This window comes from Agelaius tricolor, unplaced genomic scaffold (assembly GCF_023055355.1).
Source record: "Agelaius tricolor isolate 1412-34295 unplaced genomic scaffold, bAgeTri1.0.p SCAF_38, whole genome shotgun sequence".
NCBI classification, from domain to species: Eukaryota; Metazoa; Chordata; class Aves; order Passeriformes; family Icteridae; genus Agelaius; species Agelaius tricolor.
Window position 1 is genome coordinate 3,022,177 of NW_027269298.1, and position 22,462 is coordinate 3,044,638.

The following is a 22,462-nucleotide window of genomic DNA, read 5'->3' on the forward strand; positions in this document are numbered from 1 at the left end:
TGGTGTGGTGGTTTGGGCCGGGGTCCCAGGACAAGGGAAGGGATGAGAATCTTTACTCCATGTTTCAGAAGGCTGATTTATTATTTTATGATATTTATTGTATTAAAGCTATACTAAAAGAATAGAAGAAAGGATTTCATCAGAAGGCTGGCAAGCAAGAAGAATGATAACAAAAGCTTGTGTCTGACTGAGAGTCCGAGACAGCCGGACTGTGATTGGCCATTAATTAGAAACAACCACATGAGCCCAATCCCAGATGCACCTGTTGCATTCCACAGCAGCAGATAATCATTGTTCACATTTTGTTCCTGAGGCCTCTCAGCTTCTCAGGAGGAAAAAAAATCCCAAGGAAAGGATTTTCCATAGAAGATGTCAGTGACACTCTGGCCCTGGGAGTGAGCCCAGGTGGGACTGGGTCACCTTAAGGTCCCTTCCATCCCAATCCATTCTGGGATCTCAGGATTTCTTTGCTGCCCCTTCCCTTTCTGTCCCAAGAGCAGCTGCTCCTCCAGCCTCTCCCTCTCCAAATCCTCTTTTACCCTTTGCATCCCTGACCTCTGCTGTGGCCAGAGGTGGGAATGGAATCCCCTGGATCTTTGGGATCAACACCTCCCAGGCAGACTCTGTGACCCTTTTTTTACACTAAAACCTGAGCAAGTGCCTCCACTTCAGCTCAGTGAGTTCTCAAATGAGTAACTCAATCCAAAAGCTTTGCTTTACTCTGTATTTTCCCCCTCACAATCCACTGGCCTATCCATCCTCCTGTGGGCAGCAGAATTCCTCATTTTCCAGAGATGAAAGGGAAATAAATCAATGTGAAACCAGAGCCAGGCAGTGGTGCAGAGGGAGAAGACACAAAGGAGCAGCTTTGTGCCGGCCTTGTAATGAGGGGGAATCAGCTTTTAAACCATCCCTGATGGTTCACACATATGTCATGGAAAAAGAACTCCTCCAGGAGAGCCCTGGGTTATTGGCTGATTATTTGATCTGGAGGGAGAGGGGAAACTTGGAGTGGTGTGAGCAGGGCTGGGTGAGGAGCTGACATCAGGGGGACAGGGTTTGGGGTGGGAGAAGGGCAGCACTCAGTGGGGTGGTAGAGGGAATTAATTGGGAATTGGGGTCAGGTCTGCAGGAACAGGGAGCCAAGGAGAGTCTGGGCAGCCTGGAATTTGGGATTGAGGGGAGGTTTGGTAGCTTCCCTCTCCAAGGAAGCTCTGTAGTTTCCTGTGGACAGCCTGGATAAGAGGACTCTGCTCAGAGGGGGACAGCAGCCAGGCCGTGGGGACGTTGTCACCTTGGTAAGGTGACACAGAGGGGTGGCACGGCCCAGGCTGTGCCAAGGGAAGGCTGGGCAGCCTCAAGTTTGGGACTGAGGGGAGTTTTTGCGGACTGTGCCTCCTCTGCACAGTGTACAAAAGGACAGGCTGGATAACAGGGCCTGCTCAGCTGGGGACAGCAGCCAGGCCATGGGGACGTTGTCACCTCGGTAAGGTGACACAGAGTGGTGGCACCTGAGCCAGATTGAAAAGGGATTTTTGGCACTTCAGGCTGTGCCAAGGGGAGGCTGGGCAGCCTCAAATTTGGGACTGAGGGGAGTTTTTGTGCACTGTGCCTCCTTTGCAAGGAAATTCTGCAGTTTCCTGGGGACAGCAGCCAGGCTGTGGGGATGTTGTCACCTTGGTAAGGTGACACAGAGTGGTGGCACAGCCCAGGCTGGCCTGCACTACCTGGTGCTCAGAGAGCAGTGGAGGACAAGGGGAAATGGGGCCTTGGGTTTCTTCCAGGGATCCCTAATGAGTGGGATGAGGAAAATGGAGCAAAATCTCCTTTTGAGGCTGGCCTGTGAGCACAGGGCATTGAGTGTGGGTGTCCTTTGGGGTACCCCGCACACAAAACCAGGGGATTCTTTCAGAATTGCTCCTGGCCCCATCCTCTGCCCATCCCAGCTTTGTTCAGTGCCAGTTCCAGGGCTGGCACAGCAGGGCACACAATGCCAGCCATTCATTTGGCCCCATTCAGTTTGCACAGGCCTGGGCTGGGCTTTTGTGGGATTTTTTCTTTTCTTTTTCTTTTTCTTTTTTTTTTTTTTTTGAAATTTCCACACTGGACACTGAAGGTCAGGCTGACCCTCTGCTCCTTTATGTAAATGCCTCCCACAATGTGCAGGCCATGATTTAATGCAGCTTTCCAGAGGGTCTAAATGAGGTTTTTGGGATGCTGTCCATGGGATTGAGCCTTGCTTGGCACATGGGATACTCGGGGTGACTCTCAGGGACAGCACCACTGTGTCACCCTGTCCCACTGCTTTGTCCCTGCATGGAAATTTCTTTTCCTGACTGTCAGGATGAGGCTCAAATTGCAAAATCCCATTTTTTAGGAGCTCCCTGAGTTATTCTTCATAAGCATATCCAGGCAAGCAAACGTTTTGAGCAAGGATAAAGAGATTTTTTTTTGGTGAATAGTCTCATTTGCTGCTTCAGAAGCATAATCTGACTCGATGCTTCAATTAGGGAACAAAACCACTCCGTGTGAATGTACCTGAGCCAAATCAGCTCCTGTTGGAAAATAATGGGAAGGAACTGCTGGAAAAACTGCTGCTGAGGGGGTTTTTCACACTGGTGGTTTGTTAAAGCTCTGGAATAGAGAATAACTACAAAAAAAGGGTAAAAAAACCTCCATGATTGAATTCTGGAGAGGCATCTGAGGGATGGATTTGGGGGTTTTGAGGGATCTCTTGCTATGAAGTCCCTCTCACGGGAGGTGGGTTTGATATTATAAACAGATGGAAGGTGCCTTGATTTTAAAAAACCCTGAAAAACTCAGTTTTGAGCAGCTTTTCAAGGATTCCTTTCAAAGTCATCCTCTGGATTCCCACTAGGAATTTATCCTCTGGAGGGGGGAGAAGGCAAAACCAGCTGTGCAGGGTTAAAGGGTTTTACACCACAAAGGATGGATGTGAGAGCTCAGCACACGGTGATTGTGGGGCCTCTATTCTCGGGGCTGTAATTTGCCTGCACAACGACAGAAATGCTGATTTGGAGCCACCAAATGAGGAGTTTGAAGGCAGAAATCACAGAGTGCCAGGCTGCTGTGTGGTCACAGAGTGGGGAGGGGAAAAAAATAACTCCAGGGAGTGTTTGGAGGGGGCAGGAAGGGATTCCAAGTGTGTTGAGAGCAGATGGGGCAGCTGCTGGAAAGGCTCATCTGAGGTGGCAGTGCCAGCCTGGAGCTGCTGACAGGCACCCACAAAACCCTTGGATCTGCTGAAATCCCCCTGGAAATCCCACAAAACCCTGGAATCTGCCTTAGCTGAGGCCTGGGCACGCTCCCTTCCCTCCTCCATCTGTCTTGGGGCTGGAAAATTGAGGAAAATGTTTTGTTTTGTTTTGTTGGTTTTTTTCCATGGATAGGCACAAAGGCAAGGAAAAGTGCTCATTTTGTGGTGCCTCAGCCCATGTTTTTCCAGCAGCTGTGGGAATTGGGAAGCTCAGAGATGCTCTGGGATCAGCCAGGCCTAGGTCCCTTCTAATTTGTGCCTTGTGGTTCCCTCAGCTGCTGGTAGGGACATGAAAGGGGTGGTGGGGACATTAAAGAGATGTTTGGTGAGTGCCTGGCTCTGATCAGAGGAGGGCTCAGCACAGCCAAGGCTCTGGGAGGATTTCTTTTCCTGAGCTGTCTGTTTCCATGACATTTATAGCAGTTTAATTATCCCGAGCCTCTTTTCCCTGTCAGAAGTGATTGAAATCAGCCATCAGACAGAAGAATTATTGGGACAGACAGACACACCTGGGGCTGCACACAGGCATCACCCAGGGCTTGGTTTTGGGGGGAAAGCAGCCACAAAAATGCAGGGTTATCCTGATGAATTCATGAGAAGAGAGAGCTTCCTCATGGCTGCCTTTAAAGCTTCAGATGAAATCTCTCCCCCAGGTTCCTGCTGCCCATGAAGTGAATATAAACTGGGTTTACAAACTGGTTTTTGCTCCTTTGGTGAAGAAGGTGTTTCCCTCTAGGAAATGCCTACAACAGCTCTACTCCAGCTCTCCCCTCTGGGTAGGATCCTTGCAGGGAGATCCCATCCTGCCTGAGCTCCTTGTAGGGGTTAAAAATGAACTGCTTGGGCCTGCAGGCCCCATTAAAGCCCCACACAGGAGAGGTTTGAACCTGCCCCAGCTCCGAGCCCTTCCCTGTGGTGTGGCTGTGCCCAGCACACCCCAAACCTGCTTTCCTCTCCTTCCAGCTCCTCTCAGAACCCAGTTTCCCCTTTTTCAGTCCACACTGGACAGGGGGAGCAGCAGTTCAGGCTCTGTGCTGTGTTCATGGGAGTTTGGGAGGGTTTTCTGCAGGCAGGTTTTTTTTTACCTTTTTTTTTTCCCTTCTCCCCCTGAAATGGGAGGTTCAGCTTTGTCCAGCAGCTCCAAACTAAGCCAGCAGAGGAATTCTTTCTTCCAGTCAAGCCTGGTTTGTGCATGGCTTAACCAGATCCAAATTAGATCCAGTGTGAGGTTCACAACCCAGTGAGAACCCAGCCCCAGCTCCTGTCCTGCAGAGTGACAGAAATCCCCCACTATTACCCAAATCTGGCAGGTTTTTTCCCTCTCCCAGTGGAGGAGCTGTTGAAGTCAGCACTGCTTGGCACCTGGAGGTGTCACAGGGACAAATATCCAGAATGAGAGAGCCAAGATCAGCCCCAGCCAGGCAGCCATGGCATCCCTGAGATCCCTCAGGGTTACCAGCACCCAGGGACACCCAGGACATTTGCAAAGCCCCTCTGAGGGGCAGCCACCCCACAGCTGCTGCTGCAGAGGGACAATGTTCACTTCAGTGGGATGAAATCTGAACTGCAGCTTAATAGAAACCTGTGGTTCAGGTTGCTGGTTCTTCACATGTGTTCCTGATCTGCTGGGGGGGCTCAGGCCATCTGCTCAGAGCACACAATTCAAAAAAGAAAAGTTCAAAACCGCTCGTTTTGCAAACGTAGAGGCTGACTTTGCTCTCGAGTTTCATTTTCCTATTGTGATGTTCTCTCTTTATTGGGGTGGAGAGGAGTGGGACTGGCAGGGGCTTCTTCTTTCCTTTCTTTCTATTCTTTACCCTTTAAAAACCTGAACTGTGCCATTATTTTTTCCCCCTTCTTTTTGCAAAAGAGCTGCAGAAATCTCTCCTATTATTTTTGCCTCTCCTATTATTTTTGCCTCAAATGATTCTTGCCTGTGCTAGCACACAGTGCTTGGCCAGGGTGGAGGGAAGCAGGGAATATAAAGCAGCCTTTTGTCCCAGCAGCCCCTCTCCCAGTCCAGCCACCCTTCCAGACTGGGCCTGCAGCCCCATCCTGCTTTTTGTGGCCAGAACTGATTGTTTTGCACCCAGAAACCCCAGGAGATAAATTGTGGTTTGTTCAACAGACATAAATACATAAAAATAGCCCAGCAGAGTGGCTGAGCAGGTTGTTGATTTAAGGATATCTCTCTCTCTCTCTCTCGAGGTGTTTTTTAGCAGCTTTGTTATTTTTTTAAGGCACCTTGGCTGCCTTTTCCTTTTCCTGCAGTCCCCACTGCCTGGCTGCTTTTCCCTGGCTGCACCTCCCCATCCCACTGAGGTGAGATGCAGAGAAATCCAGCTTTAAGAAGGACCTGGAAAAAAGGAAAAGAGTGAAGAGCAGGGGGGAAAAGGAAAGTGAAAAGCAGGGAAAGCAAAGTGGAAGCGAAACCCCAAATCTTGCCAATGTTTGGTCCCAAAGGGCTGCAGTGGTGATGCCACCAGGCTCCCAGGGCTGATGTCAGCCAGGAGGAAAAACCAGAAGCCACAGAATCATTTTTCCTCAGGGTGGGTCCTGCTCTCTGGTGGAATTCCCTGCAGCAAAAGCTAAAAAAAAACACTAAAAATCCACTAAAAAACCACTTTTATGCTGTGAAGGGGAGCGCACAGCCCACGTCTGGTGGTTTGGAGCCCCAGACATGAGTCAGGGGACAGCTGGGCACATCCCCTGCCTGGGAGGGACCTGCCTGGCCCAGCATGCAGGGACAGGACACTCGAACCTCACTCCACTTTTTCCTGCTTGTGTTCCCCACCTCAAATCTTCCATTTTCTCCAGAAAATCCCAGCTGTGGTGCTTGTGCAGCCTGGCTCTGTCCCCCCGTGAAGGAGGGCTGGCTGTGCCCTTCCCAAAGTGCCTTTTCCAGCTGGGAAAACCAAAAAAAAATCCCTGGAGAAATGCACTGCTAGGGTGCTCAGAGGGAGCTCAGGGCTGTGTTTGCTTTAGGGTTATTGGGGTTATTTGGGATTTTTGACTCTGGGATTGGGTGGGAAGTGTCCACCTGGAAATGGGCCTTGTGCTGCTGCCTCCTGCCCTGCCAGGGAGTCCTTGACTGGTATTTGGGTGTTGGCAGGGCCACAGCTGCTTCAGGAGAGCTTTCCAGAATTAGCAAAGCCCTCTGGCTTTTGTTCCCCTCTCAGGGAATGGCCTGTCCTTCCCTTCCAGCCAGGAGCCCTTGCTGAGCTGCTCCCCAGCTGGGTTTGGGATGGCACACACAGGCAGACCTCAGGTGTTCTGTGGGCTCTGCAAGCAGCCCTTTGCTCCAAAAAACCTCTTCATTTTAAGGCAGGATTGAATTGAATTGAATTGAATTGATTAATTGAATTTTAAACCACAGCCACGAGGCTGCAGGTCCAAGGATGCAGCAGCTATGGGGGGAAAAATAGGATTTGGTCTCGTGTTGGGGACAACATGGAGAGGTGCCAGGCTTCAGGGGAGGGGACAAGGAGGGGACAGCACTTCCCTGGCCCGTTCCTTCCAGCCCAGCAGGCAGGAGGAGCAGCGAGCTCGGGGATCCTCACAGGATGGGAACCTGCCTTCCTCCCTGGGACTGTAAAACAGAAAGGTTGGGCAATTAGCAGAGAGGTTAATTAGCACCCAGCCAGAGGGCTGATGCTCCTCTTGCTGCTGTGGGCAGGGGAAGAGCTCGTGGGCTGTGCTAATTGCAGAGTTTGTGCTCTGCAAGCCCAAAATCAGGGGTGCTCCTGCCTGGGCTGGGCTGGGGCTGCAGCACGGGGCTCAGGGTTTCACCAGCATCAAATGTGGCACCAAACCCTCTCAAGGGCTGGGGAAAGTTTCTCTTTTTCACTGCATCTCTGTGTGGGGGAAACCTAAGCCCAGTGCTGCACCCCCAGCCCAGGCTGAGCCAGGAGCATCCCTGGTCCCAGGCCTTCACTGTGGTCCCCACACAGAGATGCAGTGAAAAACAGAAATTTTCCCCAGCTCTCAAGAGGGTTTGGAGCCACATTTTGTGCTGGTGACACTTTTCTCTCTCCGCTCTGCTGAATTAAACCTGGTTTTTCCAAAAAAGGCTGGGCAGAGACTCCTGTGTGAGTGCCCAAAGCAGCAGGAGCTGTTCTTGGGGTAACCCCAGAGCAGCCCCATCCAGCCCTGCAGCCCCTCTGAGCAGGATGGGGACACAAACACCCAGCTGGATTTAGCCAAACCACCAGCACTGTGTGGCTGAGTCACAGCTGCGTGCGAGTCAAACTTTTCTCTTTTAAATTTATTATTATTTAGCCAAACTTTCAACAATTACCTTCCCATGTTGCACTGCCCAAAGGAAGCTCTTTAGACAGCAGCTGCTCTGTCTGTGGGGTCACTCCTGGCCAGGGGAGGGCTCAGGACATGGGCACAGGGACTGGGGGGATGCTGAGGCTTTGTCTGACCCCTTTGCTGCATTTTTGCTGCTTTTCTGGAGCTGCTGTGTTTCAAGGAGGGACTCTGGGATGCTCTGAGCACCTCTGATTTTTGGGGTTTCCCCGTGGCAGAGCTGTGGTGATTCCTGGGCCTTTGCTGATGTCTCCAACACCACTCCAGGCTGGAGCTGGGCTGTGAGAATCCCTGGGAAGTGCTGGTGACAGGATTTATCAAGTGGAACATCTGAGGGCTGCCAGGCTGGCTCCAAGACAGGGATTAGGGGTTTTTGAGCTTCCACTTCATCCTGGAGCTGCACTGAACCCCTGCCCCTCTCCAGCCTCTGCCTGGGTTTGGGGTTATGGAGCCAGGGAGTTTGCCAGGATAAACTTCAGTGATTCCCAATAATTGGGAAGATTTTACATTATCACCCTTCACCCTGGGCCTGTGTTTCTCCAGGTGAAATACAAGAGTTTCCAACATCCAGCAGGATTTTCCCTTAGGGACGCTGAATCTCAGAGTTTTGGGGTGAGGCCCTAACCCGAGTCCAGTTAATGAACAGTGGGAGCCCTGAAGAATCCCAGGATTTAGGGAGCTGCTGCCAGGGCCAGATGAAGTCACTCTGATCCTCCTCTCCAGCTGGTTTATTTTTCATTGAACCACAACGATTCCTCTGAGTTCCTGAAGTTGATGTCATTGGAAGTGATGTGACATTTTTTTTTGCAAGCATATAGAATAAGTGTTAAAAAATGCTCCAGAAAGAGCTTTCCCAGCCTTGTCTGGGAGCTGGCTGGGGACTTGAGTTAAACTGGCTTTGATGGAACTTAATCCATAAAGCAAATGAGTCATCAGGCATAAATGGCTTTACCATAAATGTCAGGCAGATCCTTACTGCTCCTGACAGTTAGCACTTCCATCTGTCTGGTGGAGCAAATGAAACCCTCACAACTCACAGTCCTGCTCAGAAATGGGCTGTCCTGCCTCTTCCTCTGCACCAGAAGTTTTAGGAATAAAGGCCAAAGTGGGATTTATCCTTTTCTTTTAAACACTGCCTCTCCTAATCTATACAATTGTGGCTATTGGCAAAAAAAATTGAATTTTTTATTCTCCGCTTGAAAATTTTTTTTTTTTGTTAAGCCAGCAAAACACAACTGGGCTCAGCCTCTGGATGCTACCAAGTGCTCCAGTCACTGGAGAACTTCCTTGAGCCTTTTGCCCAACTCATTGCCAGGCCAAAAAAGAGCTTTCCCCACTGTGTGGGTGGCTGGGGGACGCTGCTGGTGACTTCCACAAAGCAACAGCAGAGTGTTTCCGTCTTGCTCCCTGCCTGAAATAACTCATTACTTGAAAACAAATCTTTGATTTGGCTGCTCGGGCCTTTAAACCCCTTTATTGGTGCATTTTTCAGTTGTCTCTCTTGGAAAACCCTGTCCCACACCGAGCTGTGCATGTGGATTAATGGAATCTTTGTTAGCGCTGCAAAAATCCAGCTGGGAAGGAGATTTTGGGCTGGTCAGGCCTTTAAACCCCTTTATTGGTGCATTTTTCAGTTGTCTCTCTTGGAAAACCCTGTCCAACACCGATCCGTGCGTGTGGATTAACAGGATCTTTGTTAGCGCTGCAAAAATCCAGCTGGGAAGGAGATTTTGGGCTGGTTTGTGACCAAACCAGGGAAACAAACGGACACTTGAGGGTGGAATGGGAGCAGGGCTGGCTCCCCTTTGCCAGGCAGGATCCCTGGGTCCCTGGGCACAATTTATTAGCAGCAGCACACTGGAGAGGACACAAAAGGCTCCCGAACCTCCCAGCGCGGCTGGCTCCATTGAAAGTTGCTTTTTAAATCTCAGAAATGGGGCTCTTGACAGCAGAGCTTTGTGCAGCTTTTGTGAGGTGCAGATAGTGGGGCTTTTTATGGCAGCCCAAATTAGCCCCTTTTATTGTTTGCTGCTGAGGGATGAGGTCAATTGACTGGGAATCTCGCTAACAAGGTTTTTACTCCTGGCTGCTTTTTACAAGTGTTAGCACGGGGTATCCCCGGTGCTGGGTGCTTGCTGGGAGTGAAACAAAGATGAATGGGCTGAGCTCTCCTCCTTCCCCCTCCCCTGAGCTGCTCAGCCTCTGTGCTGGGCCTCGGGTGCTCCCAGTTTGGGCTCTCAGTTGTCCCTAATTTGGTACTCCTGGGTTTTGCATTGGTTCTCCTGGGTTTTGCATTGGTTCAGCCTTGGTTCTCCTGAATTTTGAGTCAGTTCAGCCTTGGTTTTCCTGGATTTTGCATTGTTTGAGCCTTGGTTCTCCTGGATTTTGAATTGGTTCAGCCTTGGTTCTGCTGGGTTCTGCTTTGGTTCAGCCTTGCTTCTCCTGCAAGGAGATTCAAAACTGGGTTTTGAGTCAGTTCAGCCTTGGTTTTCCTGAGTTTTGCATTGTTTGAGCCTTGGTTCTCCTGCATTTTGCATTGTTTGAGCCTTGGTTCTCCTGGATTTTGCATTGTTTGAGCCTTGATTATCCTGGGTTCTGCTTTGGTTCAGCCTTGGTTCTCCTGGGTTCTGCTTTGGTTCAGCCTTGGTTCTCCTGGGTTTTGCATTGGTTCTCCTGCATTTTGCATTAGTTCAGCCTTGGTTCTCCTGCATTTTCCAGGCTGGAACAAGCCAAGGATGAGCTCTGGGCAGGGTGATTGTCTGGGTTTGAAAGGGAGAGGGGAAGCAGCAGCCTGTGGAGCGTGGTGAGCTCTGGCGGAGCCGTCTGATGCTTTTTCCTGGCGCTCCCCCACATTTATTCAGTTGTGCACCGATTTCCCCAAGTTCCTGACCCAGAATGAGCAGGAAGCTTCCCCTGCTCAGCCTCCCCCTCTCACCCAGCACAAACCGTGGGGCCCACGCTGTCCTTGGGTGTGTTCAGGTTCAGTTTTCTGCAGGGATTTGCAGGTGGTTTTGTTTTTCATATTCTCCAAGGCTGAGGATGCCCAGGCAGGGTGGGATCAAGGCTTTTCCCCATGCATAGCTCAGGAGCTGCCGTCAGCTGAGACTAAAAACAAACCCAGCTTTAGCAAATTCTCTTCTGCTTAACCTTTGGCACTGTGTTTAGCCAGGATGCCTTTCCTTGCTTTATCTGTTCCTTGAGGAAACGCAGCTCCAGCCCTGCTCGCTTATGGGATGCAGCCTATCAGCTCTCCACGAGGTGTAAATCCAACCTTATCAGGGAGAAAAAGCTTTTTCAGCCTCCCCTGCCTCTTGGAGACAAGTCCCAGGTCTGCTTTGGGGCTGCTTTATTTCAGCTTATCCCAGCAATGCCAGGCACTTCCCATCTTCCCATGGAAAACTGGGAGCTTTAAGCACCTGAGGGAGAGGAGGGCCCAAGTGGCTTAGCTGAGGTGTCAGGGAGGGCTGGCTGAGGTCCTGGGGGCAGAAATAGCAGCTGGAAGGGTTTTCACAGCAGCCACAGATTCCTTGGTCGAGTTGGGTATTCCCTGCTGGAGGGAATTCCAAAGGAACAGGTTTGGAGCTCTGGAGTGCCTTTGGGGACAGGGATGGTTTTATAATTTATTAATTTATGGCCTGAGTAACCCCATAACAACCCCAGGACCTGGGGTCCTGGAGGTCCCACCATGGACCAATGGGTCCCATGGGCAGGTGGTGGCCAGAGCTGCTTGGAAAAAAGGAAATGTTCTACAAAAATTAAAAAAAAAAATTCAATCTTGGAATATTTCATTTCCCCAATAATCTTAGCCCAGTTTTGGTGGTTACATTGCAAAAGAAAAAGCTGGAATAGTAATGGCAGGACTGGATTTATATTAACAAAAAAAAAAAAAAAGAAAAGGGAAAGGGAAAGAAAGATGTTTCTTGTTTTAGAAGTGGAAAATTGAAACCCACTTTGCAGACATTTCTGTTAATTTTGTAAAGGTTATTCACTGGAAACAATGACTAATGAGCTTCAATGAATGCTCTTTGAAGGGTGACTGGGGTAGGTCTGAGAGGTGCCCAGATGTTCCTGAGCTGCTGCAGGGAGGGAAGTGACAACCTGGGAATGGAGGAGGGAGCTCCAGGCAGCTCTGAGCTGCTCCTTGCCCAGCGGATCTCTGCCCAAAATGTGAGCAGCATTCCCTTTTTTGGGGGCAAGTCAGTGGGCAAGTCCATGATCCAGTCACACCAAGGCAGATTTGGCCCAAAATTTCAAAAATATCCTTTTCCACAGGGCTGTTTGCCAGTCTGGCCAGGCTCCCTTTGGAGCTTCTGGTTCCTATTACCGCCCAAATCATCCTCCCAGTTTTGCTGTAAGGCTCCTGCTTTTCCCCCTGATGCTTTAGCCTTGTTTGTCTATTATTAAATAAGAATTTATTTTTTTCCCTCCCCTAATTAAAGTATCAGCTCTAAGCATCCAAGTAGTAAGGTCTTATGTAACTGTCTGCTGAATGAACTGGATTTTGGCATCGTGGTTGAGCAGCATGGTGGCTCTTTAGGAAACCCAAGAGCAATTTCTGCTCTGACCTTCTGGCTGTGGCTGTGTCGGCCTTCAGGGAGCAGCTGCTCCATTAACCAGCCCTGGTGCCTAATGAGCTTTCTCTGCACCTGGGTTTTAGTATAAAAAGGCCTCCCTTTGGCTCTTTTCTGGGTTTATCAGATGCATTTCTAATCTCTGGCTGTGTCTGTTGTGGGTGGAACATAGAGGTAAGGAAAGATGCAAAAAAAAAAAAGGGGGGTGATATGAGACCAGCTGGTGGGGTGGGAGAAGCAGAGAAGTTTTGAGGTCAAAAAGCAGCTTTTGGGACTGGCCAAGGTGACTTTGCAGCCCTGCATAGGACCAGGTGGAAAGGAGTTGTTTTATTGCTGATTTGGGGGTGGGGGGGGGTAGAAAGCCCTTTTATTTTTATTTTTCCTGCACTTGCCTCGCTTGGGGCTGCTGGTGCCGTCATACTGGGTGATTTGTGTTTTGGAGAGGTGGATTTTGGGCTGGGCATGAAGCACAGTGGGTTCACACTCGTGGAGCAGCCCAAGAGAAGCAGCTGCTCCCTTGGACATGGAGCTTTTCCCCTGGCTCATCGCAGGGGATGTGCCCACGTCAGGAAGGTGGTTCTGCTTTCCGTTTCTTTGTGTTTCTGGCTTTGATCACAGCCCCAGGCTGGTGCCTGCAGGAGCAGCACCCACCCCTGACCCTGTGTGCTCCCTCCCTGCAGGGTGACATCCAGCAGCTCCTGATCGTGGCGGACCCGCGTGCAGCCCTGGAGTACTGCGAGCACTACAGCCCCGACTGCGACACCGCCATCCCCGACTCCCCCCAGTCCCAGGACCCCAACCAGGATGAATACGTGAGTCTCTGGGGAGGGTTTGGGCTGTAACCGCCCATATTTGGGTTTATTTCACCCTCTCAACCACGTGGCTCCTTCCTCGTGCTCAGCTTCCCCACGACTCGTCTCCAGCGTCCAAGACAGGGATTGGTTTTAGGATTTGCACGTTCTGGGTTTGGATCTTGGGAGTTTCTCTTCTTTCTGAGCTCCTTCCGTTTCCAGAGACTGAAAGGAACATCCTTTTGGAGCTCAGAAACACAGGAGAGACAATGTGAGCCAAGTGTGGATTACTGACCTTCCCTGGCAGCTCCAGTCCTGTCCAGACCAGCACCTGTTTCTAAATTTCCAGTTATGCTGTTGGACTTGTAAAAGGATTAAACAGTTATTTCTCAATATTCTGTGAAACAACAGGTGTTAAAGGAGGGAGAACCATTTTTCCCCTGGATTTCCTTTTAATCTCATTTTGGCAGAAATGCTCCCAAGTCATCCCTGGGAGCTGCTGTGCCCAATAATTTTTGTACAAAGTGTTCACCCCAGGCCTTTTCCTTAAAAAAAGGAAACACTATAAAAAAGGCTGGTGGAGGGTGCATTTGCATGTTTGCTGCCCAATCAGAAATGTCTGGGTGTGGCTGAGTTTAATGAGCATCCCCTGAATTTTGCCCTTTTTAAAGAGGTCTCGGCTCGCTGCAGTTGCTGTCTGGCATCCTGACATCCTCTAAGGCTGAATTGCTTTCAGCTGAGCCCAGACCTGCAGGGTCAGGGAATCCCCACAAACCAGTAATGCCATCAGCCCTGCCAGTTTATCTTTGGGATTAAATTAATCCAGCACCTAAGCAGGGCTTTGGGATGCTCACGGCGAGGCACAGCCCCGGGCGAGCGCCGCGGCCGCTCCGCCAGCGCTTCTGCAGAAACAATAAATAGCACAAATAAAACAGCACTTTGGTGGAAATCTGTGGCAGCAGGAAAATAAAACTCCTCTTTTGGAGCCAGCAGTCCAACAAGAGCTGGCTTGTCCCGAGGCTGTGTTGCTCAATGTAGGAGCAGCTCCACGCGCCGGCGGCCGCTGCCAGGGAGAGCTGGGCTGGCGAGGAGCGGGGCCGTGCCCGCCTGGAACCAGCCTCTGTTTGGGTTTCTTGCTCAAGAGTGAGTGACTGATGCCTTGTGGGCAAGGCTGCAAGGATCTGCTCCTCCAGGGCCTCCAGCCTGCAGGCCTGGGGTGGCTGGGAAGTCACAGGGGCGTTGTGAGTGCAGGAATGGTGCCAGAGCGGCCACAGGGCTCGAGGGCTTTCTGCCCCTCTCTTAGGGAGGTCAGGTGTGGCAGGTCTGGGAGGTTTCAGCAACCCAAGGTTGAAAAAACATCATGGAGTCACTGGTTTGGGTTGGAGGGATCTTAAAGTTTAGCAGATTCCATCCCTTGCCAGGGCAGCGTCGCATCCTGCAATCCCACATTCCTCCACACCCAACCTGCTCTTGGACACTTCCAGGGATGGAGCAGCCCCAGCTGCTCTGGGTGACCCATTCCAAGAGGGAATTTCTCCCAAATATCCCCTTGGACACTTCCAGGGGTGGAGCAGCCCCAGCTGCTCTGGGTGACCCATTCCAGGAGGGGATTTCTCCCAAATATCCCATCTAGACTTGCAGTGTGAAGCTGTGATGTCCACAGGAGCTGGCAGGGACACGCTGGGTGCTCCCCGCTCATTTCCTGCTTCTCCTCCTCTCCCTGCAGTACACGGACGGGGAGGGAGAAGGTGACACTTACTACTACGAGTACCCTTACTACGAGGACGTGGATGAAGCTGTCAAACCAGAAACCCCCACCACCAAACCCAGCCCTCCTGAAGTGGCTGCTGGAGAGAAACCCGAAACCAAGCAGGTACTGAGGCAGGTCATGGCAGGGGTGTGGGTGCTGAACCTTTGTAAAGGGGAGGATGATGCAGAACGATTTTGTTGCTCTGATTGTGGCGCTTTATTTCCCATATGTGACAGGATTATCCAGCTCCCACAGCACCCCCTGAGAGAGGGAACCCCGGGAAGCAGGCCAAGGAGGATGGAGCAGTGGATGATCCCCTGGTTGATGAGTACAACTACGAGACCATCAACGAGGAGTATTTTACTCCCATGCCCTATGAGGATATCAACTACAATGAGGAAATCGATCCCCAGGGTGGCCTCACTGAAAATGCAGTGGAAGCTGAGCTCCCCACGAGCACTGTCGTCACCTATAATGAGACTGATGTAATTTTAATTCATTAATTTTAATTTTTTTTTCAATTAATTCTGCTGTTTCATAGCCCTGGAAGCAAAGGGGACGGGAGCAGCCAGATGGTAAATCCATAAGTGGTTCAGGCAGCTGCAGGGAGAGGAAGTTTCTTGGAAAATGTTTTCACTCCAGATTTTTCAGGGTGGGGAACGCAGATATTTAGAATTTGGTTAAGGATTATTCCCCTGGAAAAAGCGGCTCATATTGACATCTGCATTTCCTGGGGTGAAGTGGTTGTCTGACAAAAAAGAAAAATGAGGGTTGCTGTTAAAATCTCAGTAAAAGCCTTTTATCCCAAAGTTATTAATATAAATCCTTAAAATGTTGATTTGCTAGAGAACATCAATATTTTTCATTTTGCCATTTTCCCTGAAAAGTATTTTTATGTTTTTCAGTTTGTTTTTTTTTAAAAAAAAAACATTTCAACACTGGAACAAAGCCTTGATTCCAAAACTGCTGCATCCACCTGGAGTGAACTCCTTTATTCTGTGCATGGATCTTCTCAGGGCTGGGATCAGCCCAAACCCCACAGCTTTTGCTGCTGGAATATTGAACTTTTACCTCCCCACACTTCAATATCCTCCAGCTGAAATGCTGCACTCGAGACCCCCCCTGTGCTTAAGTTCTTGCTTTTGATGTTGATGCTGAAATAGGTGAATGTTGGTGAGACTGAGATGAATTTTTGGGGAGCTGGGTGCTGTGGGGCTCACAGAGCAAGGAAATAATGGCGTTAAATGGGCAAATCCCTCATTACCCAGGAGCAGCAGCAAGGGAATCACTGGTGGGAGAACATGGAATTGCTCTCTGAGCAACCTGCTCTGGTGGAAGATGCCCCTGCCCATGGCAAGGGTTTGGAACTGGATGAGTTTTCAAGTCCTTCCAGCCCACACCATCCCATGTCTCTGTAATGCTTCCAAATCCCATCCTAATTCCCAGGAAAAGCTTGGGGGCTGCTTTCTCCAGTGGAGAATTATTTGTTGTGGGGCTGGCACAATTCAGGGCTGGCAAAAGAGACAGCAAAAGTTGGCCAGGATCCCTGGAGGTGGAGATTTGAGGGAAAAGGTGTCAGGGAAAGTGTCCAAGCGAAGATCTGAGCAGCTGGAGAGAGGCAGGTGCAGATCCAAGGGCAGGGGGGATCCAGTCCAGCCAAAATGTGGTGGAGGAGGTTGGAGAGCCCAGAATGATGCACAGGGAGGAAAGGAAAAGGCTCCAGGAATGGAGGGAGACAACGGGAGGGAACCCACGGATGGGAAAGTTTTCCATTTCCTGACCAAGAGCCAGAAATCCTTGGCCAAGCTTGGATTTCTAAGAGAGAGGAATTAAAGATTGGATAGAGGGGCCTTAAATATAAAAGTGGAAAAGGAAGGAGGAGGCTTCAAGGGCCACTTTAGTTGTTAAGGAAAGGAAATAGAGGAGGAAAGCTCAGGCAGGGAACTGCCCACTTACTCCAAATATCATCTTTCCATGCAAATAGACCTGAGGACCTCAATTAAAATATCAAACCAGACATTTCTGATATTCATTTCATGTAATTTGCTGTTATCCTCAAAGCCTTAGAGGCAGATGAGATTTTTTAGATTAGGTTTCAAAGTGCAAAACCAGGTGAAATATTTCAGCCAGGATAAAAAGTGGGGGGGTGTGATAGCAACAGATCCATTTGAACCAGCCCAAAGGAAAAACAATCCTGGCTTTTCCAAGTTTCCTAATTAAATAATTGCCAAACTATAATTTCTGCCAAGGCCAGTTGGTGTTTGCAGATATAAGAGAAGGTGGGCTGGTGAGTACCTTAGTTCTAGGTTTAATCTTAATTTAAAACCTCCTGAATTCAGACCCAGATGTTCACGTTTATGACTCCTGAGCAGTTTTGGCACAGAAAGAAGTCTGGAAGTTGCGATGACAATGAAGTGACTTTGAATCCGTAGTAGTGAGGAGATATTTCTCTAGGAAGCACTGGAGAGAATTCAATTTCTGGACTATTTTGGTCATTACCTGGGTAGGAAAGAAACCAAATCAAGCTCAGCAGCACAAGTTGTTCTTTGCAGGCTGCTCAGAGCGAGGGGTGCCAAAGGGCTGAGCCTGCCAGGCTGCTGGGAGCACAGGGAGATGGAGAGCAGCAAGGAAATTCTGAGCCTTGTCTGGATGTCCTTGCTGTGCTCCGTGGCATCTGAAGGGATTCTGAGAGGATTCAGGGGTTGAGGCACCGGATTTGGAACAACTTCTGCTCCTTGGATGGGCCCAGGCACAGATTGGATCCCAGACTAAACAAACAGGAGGCTCTCGCAGAAGTGAACTTGGGTTTTTCCACATTTCCTGTGTAACTGGACACTGACAGTGACACATCCTGGGTTTGGTGTGCATCTGAAATCTGGGAACGGATGTGGGACTCCTTGGCCTTGATAATCCAGGGTCTCCAGCACAGGGGCTGTGAGAGATGAGGAGGATTTGGAGCCTGAAACTTCCATTACCTCTTCCTTCAGGCATTTGCAGTTTGCAGGGTCCTCCTGACACGAGCTTTGTGCTGTGCTGTGTTTTCCTCACTCCAGCTTTTCTACTCTCAGTGTTTTACTGGGGATCAGTGAAGAAATCCCAGGGAAAGCCAGGGTGTGTATTTGACATGAAGCTGCTCCCATCTGTCTTCCTGCTGTTGGAGAAGTCACAGGAGACTTAAAAATTCCAGAATTTAACTTTTCCCCGGGTTTTCCCCTTGTCACTGTCATTATAAAGCATCCTCATTTTACAAAAGTCAACCCCTTGATCTAACAGCAATTAATATTCCAGCATGGAGAGAACTCCAGCCTGACCCATTGCTGCTCTTTCCTCTCCAGGCTGCTCAAGGAGGGGATGACCTGGACAAAGATTTCACTGAGGAAACCATAAAGGAATATGATGGGAATTATTATGACAGTTATTACGACCGGACAGCCTCTCCTGACATTGGCCCAGGCATGCCAGCCAACCAGGACACCATCTACGAAGGGGTGAGAGGCTTTCTGCTCCATCCAGCACCATTCTGCTTCAAAATGTTGGTCCTTCCATAACTTAGAGCAGAATTAGTGCAAAAAAAAACAGGATTCACCCACCTGCAACTTGTATTTAAAGAAGGAGGAGCTGCCCTGGGTGTTTCCTGCAGGGTTGTGCCAGGATCTCCAGTTCCTGCTGGGGTTGGTGGTGGTGATGATGATGATGGTGATGATGGCAGTGTCCTCTCTGACCGTCTGGTTTGTGTTTCCCTTGTCCCACAGATTGGTGGCCCCCGGGGTGAGAAGGGGCAGAAGGGGGAACCTGCCATCATTGAGCCGGTAAGGAGCACCTGAGTTTGGGGTTTTGTTGGTTTTTCCCCCCCTCCCCATGGAAAAAGGTGCAGAGAATTTGTTCTCATTGGGACAGCTGGGAGAAAAACTCCCCATGAAAGAATTCCCTGGTTCATTGAATCTAAACCACTGTAATTATATAATTTTATTTGAAAGCTTCAAGGAATGACCTAAATCGTGAAGGAAGTGCAAGAATTCCCATGAAATCTCTCCTTTAGCAAAATAAAACCTGGGACTGGAGTGTCGGGCAGGGGGCAGCTCTCATCCCTCAGGGGTTTGGGAGCATCCAGGTTGTATCCTGCCCTGAACTCCCAGCCTGGGCCACCAATGGGAATAATTTTATCCCTGTGGGAATAAAAGGGATAGAAAATAAACCCCTGCAGCACAAAGCTGTGGAGGGGTTTGCTCCTGCACCAGCTCCACAGCCCCACAGCTTTTCGTTTGTGGAACCCTCTTCCTTTGTACTTCTGGCCTGATTTTGAGGTTGATTTTCCTTCTAAAGAACAATTCCCAGCTGCCTGTGCCCTCTGCAAAAGCGGTGGGTGCCCACACCATCACCCCGAGGTGGGGAAGGAGCCTCGTGGTGGGGCTGCCTCAGGGGCTCCTGTGAGCAGAGCAAAAGGCTCTTGGTAAATTCCCATTTCTCCCCTCTCTGTGTGCCAGGATGCCCGGGTGCCCCGTTCCTGCTCCTCCCAGGCTGGAATTGGGCAAAAGGCTCTTGGTAAATTCCCATTTCTCCCCTCTCTGTGTGCCAGGATGCCCGGGTGCCCCGTTCCTGCTCCTCCCAGGCTGGAATTGGGGATCAGCTCCTCGCACCCACCTGCCCCAGCCCCGTCCCTGCGGGCTGAGCTCCTGCTGGCTGCACACCCACAGCTCAATTAACCTCATTTTCCTTGGCAGAGGGCCAGCACAGCGCTTCCCATCATCCTCGGGCCATTATTTCCCTTTTAATTTTTCCTCCTTTTCCTCTTTCACCTGAAATTTCTGCAGGTGCTGGGGGTGCAGTAGCGTGGCTTCAAAACTCCAATTTAGCCCCTTGTAAAAACATTTCTGACCCTTTCCCTCCTCCTCTTCCTTTCTGGGTCTCTCGCTCTGCAAACAAAAGGAGGAGCTGGCGATTTCCTTATCAGAGGGGTGGAAAGGGAAGGGAAGGGAAGGGGGGCAGCCAGACCCCACGAAGACGATGGCAGAAACCCAGCCTGAAAAGCTACAAAGCAAACAAAATAGTTAAGTTTAATCATCCAGAAGGAATTTGGCCGCCTTTGCTATTTCAAAACACTGGAGCATGGATGGCTTTTGCCAGAAAGTAAACAAGACCAAATGCTGCCTTGTCCCTCTCCCTGCAGCTCCTCTTGAGCAGGGAAATTCGGATTTGCTGCGCTCTTTTTTTTCTTTTTTTTTTTTTTTTTCCCCAGTTTTTGATGGGAGCTGCAGGAGAAGGGAAATAAAACCCAAGCACAAAGTTGGATTCTGGTGGATTTTCACTCCTTGCCTTTCAAACCCAGCTGTCCTTCAATCCTTGCTCTGTGCTGACACTTGCTGGAGGCAGCGGGGCAGGGCAGGGGCAGGAGGGATGCAGGGATCCCAAATATCCCAGCTGTGGGGTCACCAGGCTGCTGGCACCTCCTCAGAGCCCTCTGTCCTTCTGGGGGGACCCTGGTGCTCCCTTTTAGGGAGGGTTTGCTCAGCACCTCTGAATTGCAGCAGGGTTTTGGGCTGGTTTGGGGATGTTGGCTTCACTTGCCACGTGTCTGAAGTGGAACCCTTGCCCTGTTTTCCCCTGGGACAATCCCAAATCCACGGTTGGCTTGCCTCCCTCAATGGGATCACCCCACTGGCGCTGTCCCTAAAACCCTGCCACGTTCCCACTGCTCCCATTGATGAACATCCATGGGAACATGGGAGGTTTCCTGCCAAGGAGAATCTCCAGATGTCCCCAAGGCCCCAGCTCAACATAAACCAGCAGATAAATATGGGAAGATGCCAAGGATGTTTGCATCCCAAATGGGCCAATTATCCCTGACCCTTCCCCCTGGGGAGGAGTGTCCTGGGGAGCAGAGCCTTGGTGCCGTGTGTGCTCACAGCAGCCCCCCAAAAACCTCCTGCTGCTGTGGGCTGGGATTCCCTGCACCCCGATTAATTCCTGGTTTAGAACCTGTCACACCAGAATGTGCCACCACTGGTCCCGAAAAGGATGGGTTTGGGGCTGTCCATATGCTGGGAGCTCAACAAGGATGGACTTGGGGGTGTCCATATGCTGGGATCTCAACAAGGATGGGTTTTGGGATGTCCATATGCTGGGAGCTCAACAAGGATGGATTTGGGGGTGTCCATATGCTGGGATCTCAACAAGGATGGGTTTGGGGGTGTCCATATGCTGGGATCTCAACAAGGATGGGTTTTGGGATGTCCATATGCTGGGAGCTCAACAAGGATGGATTTGGGGGTGTCCATATGCTGGGATCTCAACAAGGATGGATTTGGGGCTGTCCATATGCTGGGATCTCAACAAGGATGGGTTTGGGGGTGTCCATATGCTGGGATCTCAACAAGGATGGGTTTGGGGGTGTCCATAAGCTGGGATCTCAACAAGGATGGATTTTGGGGTGTCCATAAGCTGGGATCTCAAGAAGACCCATCCAAAATCCATCATTTGAAGTGTCTATATGCTGGGATGGATCTTGGGTTGTTCATAAGCTGGGATCTCAACAAAGATGGATTTTGGGGTGTCCATATGCTGGGATCTCAAGAAGATCCATCCAAAATCCATCATTTTGAAGTGTCTATATGCTGGGAATGGATTTTGGGGTGTTCATAAGCTGGGAGCTCAACAAGGATGGATTTTGGGTTTTTCATATGCTGAGATCTCAAGGAGGATAGGTTTTGGGGTGTCCATGTGCTGGGATCTCTGGGGTTTCCCTGAGGACTCGCGTGTGGAACTCACCCCTAACTCCCACCAGTGAAATATTTCCATGGCTGCAGCTGCAATGGCCATGACCATGACCTGAATTCCTCCCTGTGAGGAGCTGCAGAGCCTTTTCTGTGGTGGCAGCAGCAAATTCCCCCTCTCACATCCAGCTGCAGCGGGAACCTGCTCTTCTCTGAGCTTAGAAACGCTGTGGTGCTGAGTGTGGACGCCAGGAAAGGGCAGAGAACAGAGCTGGCCGCGCGTTTTTTGGTGCAGAAGCCCTGATGGAAGCAGGGCTGGGGCATGGCATGCTGCTTGAGGTTATTTTTTGCTGCTCTGGGCTTTGGGAGTGTGGTTTTTTGGGGCAGGAATGCCTGGATTTTCCTGCAGACATTTCAGATTCGTTCGGCTCGGCTGGAGTGGGGTCAGCTGAGGCTTTTGGCACCAGAGTCTGAGAACAATTTAGGGTGACCCCAAAGCAGCTCCTGCTGCTCATCCACTGATTTTTACAGGATTTCATCCCTTAGGAAAAATGTCCCTGTTTGCCACAGGTGAGCTGGGAATTGCTGACTCCACCTGAGCTGCTTTATCTCAGAGATAAAAGGGACAGAGCTCTTCCCAAACCATTCCCCTGATACCTTCTGGAAAGCATTTCCAGGTGGATTGGGAGTTTCTTTCCTGCCTTTTACATACTCATGATGGGGAAAAAAAACCAAAAAAAACCACCAAACCTTAATTTTCCTGAGTGCATGATAGATCTGCTCTAAAGTGATGACAAAATATTTAGATTGAAGAGGTTGGAGTAACAATATCCCAGAATTTTTCCCACACAGTGATTTCCTACGTTCACAGAGGAAATCACAGCGTGCAGTCTGCTGGAAAAAAATCACTTAAAAACCACCTTGCAACTTGATTGCTAACTTCTTGTTAAGCTCTTTAGGGCTAGGAACAGCTTTTTTCCTCAAGCTCCAGCACCATCGAGGCTGGACAAAGTCCAGGATTTGCTTTTTCCCTGGCTCTGAGCACAGGGGGA

At 50.1% G+C, this 22,462-nt stretch overlaps 1 protein-coding gene across 2 annotated transcripts in view; it reads left to right on the forward strand.

Annotated features, from left to right (window-relative positions):
• The window catches only part of COL5A1 (collagen type V alpha 1 chain), a 136,826-nt gene that overhangs the window by 46,013 nt on the left and 68,351 nt on the right, over positions 1 to 22,462 (forward strand). For both annotated transcript variants that reach the window (XM_071453943.1, XM_071453942.1), the window contains exons 5-9: positions 12,840 to 12,971; positions 14,677 to 14,823; positions 14,937 to 15,185; positions 18,036 to 18,188; positions 18,453 to 18,509. In XM_071453943.1, the coding sequence (XP_071310044.1) occupies positions 12,840 to 12,971; positions 14,677 to 14,823; positions 14,937 to 15,185; positions 18,036 to 18,188; positions 18,453 to 18,509 (738 nt within the window). The remainder of the gene's footprint in view (positions 1 to 12,839; positions 12,972 to 14,676; positions 14,824 to 14,936; positions 15,186 to 18,035; positions 18,189 to 18,452; positions 18,510 to 22,462) is intronic.